This window comes from Scylla paramamosain, chromosome 42 (genome assembly GCF_035594125.1).
Source record: "Scylla paramamosain isolate STU-SP2022 chromosome 42, ASM3559412v1, whole genome shotgun sequence".
Taxonomy (NCBI): domain Eukaryota; kingdom Metazoa; phylum Arthropoda; class Malacostraca; order Decapoda; family Portunidae; genus Scylla; species Scylla paramamosain.
This window is the reverse complement of record NC_087192.1, coordinates 66450-72500: the sequence shown is the minus strand read 5'-3', so window position 1 is coordinate 72500 and position 6051 is coordinate 66450. Positions and strand designations below refer to the sequence as shown.

At 39.0% G+C, this 6051-nt stretch overlaps 1 protein-coding gene across 8 annotated transcripts in view; it reads right to left on the bottom strand.

Annotated features, from left to right (window-relative positions):
- Positions 1 to 1292, bottom strand: part of LOC135093238 (methylglutaconyl-CoA hydratase, mitochondrial-like) — a 14627-nt gene extending 13335 nt beyond the window's left edge. The window contains exons 1-2 of one of the 8 annotated variants that reach the window (XM_063992256.1): positions 1138 to 1292; positions 798 to 871 (exon numbers count right to left, since the gene is read on the bottom strand). In XM_063992256.1, the coding sequence (XP_063848326.1) occupies positions 798 to 870 (73 nt within the window). In that variant the 5' untranslated portion in view covers position 871; positions 1138 to 1292. Of the gene's footprint in view, positions 1 to 58; positions 304 to 542; positions 730 to 797; positions 1115 to 1137 lie in introns of those variants that run through there. The other 7 variants (XM_063992255.1, XM_063992253.1, XM_063992248.1 and 4 more) reach the window with 7 other exon arrangements.
- Between the last annotated feature and the right edge of the window lie 4759 nt (positions 1293 to 6051).

The following is a 6051-nucleotide window of genomic DNA, read 5'->3' as shown; positions in this document are numbered from 1 at the left end:
ACACCCCGAACAAGAAAAAGAATAAGGGATTTGTCAAAGGTCAGGTAGAGTACATTACCTCCCTAAAAATCGTTGCTGAACTGAGAAAATTAAAGATTATAGCAATGATGATGTGTACACCGAATACAGAACTGCTGCCTTTACTCTTGAGACATGAGGTTGTACAATGCTTTTGGGCGGAACAGTCTAGGTTATGATACAAACAACCTGAGGATGATTACGTAATGCAAATGAGCGAATGTGATAGCTATCGCTGATAGCAGATAAACGAGAAAGGCGAAACACGGAGGCGGTGAGATCGAAGGGGTTGGCTGTATGAGGAAGCTAATTATGCACAGGCTATTAAACTGATGATGCTTGAACCTTCCTTTGCTGGGAGTTCCGTGAAGGATGACAAGGCATAAGTTATGGTTTATCATGTTTAGAAAATAGAGGGCAGCACTCATGATTATCGTGGCAACCGGGCACTACGTGACCACTTGACCTCACTCAGCCCCGCCGGGCCCTGGACAACAGTCACCTCACAAAGACTAGCTACTTGCACTGTGTCTGCGTTCATTGTATTCTGCTTCCACTTCACTCCGATATGTTGTACTATGGAATACGATTCGAGTGGAGGCTGTCTGTTGTAGTTACCTATGCCACGGGAGACAAGGGATAGTGCTCACGCAGAGATAGGTGAAGGGATGGCGGGCGGCAGCAGACGCAACATTGGCAAAAGGAAGAAATCCAGAAGGCGCATATGGATATTATTATTATCATTTTGAATTTCCAAAGAAATACAAGTATATACTTACCAAGTTTGAGAGCAGCTTGGGTACAGCACAGGCCAGTGTTTCCCGTGGCGCCAAATACAACCACCTTCTTCATCCTTCACGAAGGTTATGCAAGTGGAGTGAAGGAAGTCCTTTGCTTAGTTTCTTTTCATGTACTGCCAGATATACTAAAACTATGTATCCGAACGAGTAACATACTTCGTGTATTAGAGTCGAGAAATATTCAAATCATTACATACAAATAGGTGTGTACCTACATATGGACAATTGTGATTTCTAAATGGCTATATAGGTAAGCTTGTTATAAAATGGCCCGTCTTATTGCCAAGAATAAAGTTTCATTTACTCTTTCTTTATTTACCGTTTCAAAGGATCCTTTGTTTCGTCATTATCACTTCATTCAACGATTCTTAAGAAACACGTTGTTGGACAAGAAGTTGAATGTTGCTGCAGTGCCCATCACTACACCCTAAGCAATGGGTTATGGCAGCTGGACACTACAGCAGCCTTGTCGCTCGCTTCGTGAGAGGGATGCTAAAATAGTATAGTATGGTAGTACAGTGATTTTATTTATTTTTTTATTGTCCAATTCAATAGTTTTTATACTTGTAATATGCTTTATTTAAGATAATGCTAGCAGTTTACTCGATAACCACACACAAAAAAAGAAAAAAAATAATTTGACCACATTCTCTAAATATTATCCATACCGGATATTGAAAAGTCGATACATCATTTCAATAGTATCATGATGATCAATGTTCTATGCATCTTTACGCACCTGGGATTTACTACAACAATATTTTAGCTCTCTTTCCTACAGTTAGATGAGCAGCAACGACATTTAGTGGTTTAGTTCCAAAACTTCCCCATTAACGCAAGAGTTAACCAGTATTCTCAATCATTCATCCCTTTCTCTGGTAAACTCTGGAACTCCTTGCCTGCTTCTGTATTTCCACCTTCCTATGACTTGAATTCCTTCAAGAGGGAGGTTTCAAGACACTTATCCACCAATTTTTGACCACTGCTTTGACCCTTTTAGGGACTGGCATTTCAGTGGGCATTTTTTTTTTTTTATTAGATTTTTGTTGCCCTTGGCCAGTATCCTTCCTACATAAAAAAAAAATAAATAAATAAAAAAAATAAAAGTAAAACATGGTTAATACGTATTAAGATGATGTGCGGTCCCTTAAGGCAGTGAATTAAGATTATACTTTAGTAGTACCAGTATGTAGTAATAGGGACACGGTGGTTGTTGTAAATAAACTTCACATTGATTTTTGCATCCTGATTATAAATAGAAGATAGCACCTTTAGCTAGGTGGCGGCTCATTTCAGCTATTACTACTACTACTTGTAGCGAAGGTGAAGTGCTACTTGGCCGCCCGGAAGTTGCTCAAGCGAGAAGTTTAGGCTCCCAACTATGCCTCTTGGTCTTTTTTTTTTTTTTTTTTTAAGAGGGGATAGAATAGGTTGGGTGAAAGAAGGATGAAAAGTGGAAGTGGGAAGTTGGGGGAAAGATGAAATATAGTAGGAGTTAAAAAGTAGACGGGCTAACCGTCTTGCTGTTCTTTTTAGTTTATTTACTTGTTGATTACTTTGCAGGCATACTCTTAAGTGTTAGTTTTGTGTGGGCTAAGGTAAGTATGGTAGCATGTAAGTATTACTTTGTTTTTTCCTGAAGATACTTTGCTTGTAAATTACTATGTATTTACTTGTACATGTATTTATATTGTTTTTTCTTTTTCAGGTTATAAACATGGAGTTTACTTGGTGGTCGACTTAAGGTAAGTGTTTCAATGCTTGCTGGAGGTAGATGTGAAGGTGAAGGTAAGTGAAAGTTTCTGAGGTAAGTATAGTGTTAGACGTTCAGTAGGTCTGCTTGTGTGCAGATGGGCTCTGGTGGTTCTTTGTTGAGTGTTAGGTGAGGTCTTCTGAACCATTGGTGGTTTTTTGGGTTTTCATTGTCAGAAGTCATGAGTTCGATGTAGTGTACATCATTCAGTTCATTAATCATTTTTTCTTTTGTTTTATTACCTCGGTTGTAAAGGGTAATGTTGATTGGTTTTAGTCTGGAGGCGATGTGCATCTCCTCTATAGTTTTGGTGTAAGGATAACTTTCTGAAAAAGCAAACCGTAGAGCTTTGTTTTGAACATGTTGTAATGATTGCATGGCTGTTTTTGTGGAAGCATTGAGTGGATATGAGGGGTAAGTTAGTTTGGGAATGATGCATGCTTTGATTATATGTGTCTTAATTCTTGTTTTTAGTTTGTAGAATCTTCTGAGTTGGGCTAGTGCTATTGAAGCTGTATTTTTTCTTTGGGTTATGTGGCTGCGTATTCCTCTGTTACTAATTTTTATTCCTAGTATAGTACCCTCCTTGGAGTATGGGATAACTGATTCATTAATAGTGATTGGGGGTGGGTCTCGCATGGCTATTGGTATTATGGTGAATTTGTTTGTATTTGTTTTTATTTTCCACTTCTTTTCGTAGTTATTTATTTTTGTGATTTCGTTTTCTACTTTCTTTGCTAGCATGTTTTTCGATTTGCCAGGGTAAGTAATCATTTGTGTTATATCGTCAGCGTAGGTTATGTTTAAGCATCCTGGTGCAGCTGCTGGTAAATCGTGAGTGTAAAGTGCATACAGAGTGGGGGAGATAGAACTGCCTTGTGGGACTCCACTATTAATTGGGAAGGGGGGGCCAGTTATATTGGTAAGTGCTATTTGTGCTGTTCTATTGTCTAGAAAATTGCATAATATTTTAGATAAAATTAGTGGGAGTCTTATGTTGTTAAGTTTGTATTTAAGGCCATAATGCCAGACTTTATCAAAAGCCTTGGAGACGTCTCTCATGACAAGACAACACCTCATATTGTTTCCTGCTGCATGTGCTATTTTCTCAGATGTAAGGGCAAGGGCTGTGTCAGTTCCTCTGTTAGATCTAAAGCCATGTTGAGTTGGTGGTAGTATTTCGTTAAACTCTAAGTGTGTTCTTAATCTTTTGTTAATGATTTTCTCCAATATTTTTCCAGGTGCTTCTAACAAGGATATAGGTCTGTAGTTTGTAGGGTCAGAAGAGGGTTTGTTTGTCTTTGGTATTAGTTTGATAAGTGCCCCCTTAAATGGCTGGGGGAAGTAGCCAGCAGAGAAAGTGTGGTTAAAGATGAAAGTGAGAGTTTTTAGGGCTGACTCGGGTAAATTGAGGATGACGGTTTTATTAATGTGACTTTTACCTGGGGTGGTGTTTTTAAAGGACTTTATAGTACTTATAACTTCTTCTACAGTGATTTCTGAGGTAATGTAATGTTCGTTACTTAGTCTGTTGAGGTCTGAGTTATTGTAGGGAGTGATTGTGTTGAGATTGTCAGTGATATATCTGTTTATTTCAGTTTCGTGGTCTTGGTCGAATTGAGAATTTTCCTCAGGGTTTATGGTGAGTATGTTTTCCCAGTTATTCCTGAATATTCTTTCTTTGTGTTTCTCATTGTATATTTTGGTGTTGTTGTGTACTAAAAAGGATGAGTGTGTGTTTTCCTTTCCCTTCAGTCTTAAATTTGTTCCAGAAGTCTTTCCTGTCTTTATAAATGTTCTCCAGTTCCTGTATTGCGTCTTCCCAGTTTTGTGTGTATTGCATTTTGCATTCTTCTTTAAGTGTGGTTTTCAGTCTATTATATAAACGGTATTTCTCGAGGCTCCAGCCCGTCTCTCTTGCTTCGTTTATGTACTGTTTTAGAAGCCATTGAATCTGTTTTATTGTTGGATTCGTTATGGGTTTAAAGATGGTTTTGTTGTTCTTCATGGGTATGTGTGTTGATATTGCATATGTCACTACCTTGTACCATGTATTAATGTGTCTATCGATTTCTTCTTTGGTAAGGTGATTTCTATTTATTTCAGTTATATTGTTATCAATTTTTATTTTAAATGCATCCCAGTCAGCTTTTGAGTAATGTGGCCTTGGAGCTATTGGTGTAGTGATGGGGGACGTAGTAATTTGAAATATCACTGGTAGGTGATCTGATGCTGTAGTAGGTCCTTGTGTGATAGTGTAGTTGTGGTGTGTGTGTTGGTTGGTGAGAATGATGTCTGGTGCAGTCTGTGAATTATGGCTGATGTATGTTGGAAAGTTTGGGCCAAGATGTATTAGTTTGTTTGTGTTAATAAACATTTCTATGCCTCTCCCTACTGTGTTTCGCTCAAACCTTTGCTAAAAACTCCACTGTGGTTGATTCAGGGGGTTCTTTCTCCCACTCCTCCACTTTCTGACTATATGCTACTCATTAAAATTATTCGCATTGATGTTTTCCATGCCCTCGCCTAAACCCTCAGAAGGCTTATAAACCTGATGGGGTCCCTCCTATTATTCTCCGAAACTGTGCCTCCGTGCTCACACCTTGCTTAGTCAAAACTTCCAACTCTGTCTATCAACATCTATCATTCCTTCTTATTGGAAGTTTGCCTAAATTCAACCTGTTCCTAAAAAGGGTGATCATTCTAATCCCTCAAATTACCGTCCTATTGCTTTGATATCCTGCCTCTATAAAGTTTTGAATCTGTCCGTAACAGAAAGATTCTTAAACATCTATCATTTCACAACCTTCTATCTGATCGCCAGCACTGGTTCTGTCAAGGCCGCTCTACTGGTGATCTGGCTTTCCTTACTGAACCTTGGTCATCCTCTTTTAAGGATTTTGGTGATTTTTTTGCTGTTGCCTTAGATATATCAAAAGCTTTGAATAGAGTCTGGCACAAAGCTTTGATTTCCAAACTACCCCCCACCCCTACAGCTTCTCTCCTTCTCTCTGTAATTTCAACTCTAGTTTCCTTTCTGACCGTTCTATTGCTGCCCTGGTAGACCGTCACTTCTTCTGAATCACAGAGTGGAATTTTAGACAGGGTAGAATTTTCGTCTCATCAACTCCTCTCCTCTAACTGGCTGTCTTCAGCTTCTCTCTCTCATCGACGCAATGTTGCATCTCTTGCTATATTGTACCGCTATTTTCATACCAACAGCTCTTCTGATCTTACTAACTGCATGCATCTCCTCTTCCCGCGGCATCGCTGCACAAGACTCCTCTTTCTCTCACCCCTATCCTGTCCACTTCTCTAATGCAAGAGTTAATAATTATTATCAATCATTCTTCCCTTTCTTTGGTAAACCTTGGAACTCCCTGAGGCTATTTTGTGCTTCAAGGTTTGCTCATGTGTGGTGTGGAGGTGCTGCGGTAGTTATGTGAACTGTATAAAATATTAAGTGGAATGACTACACAC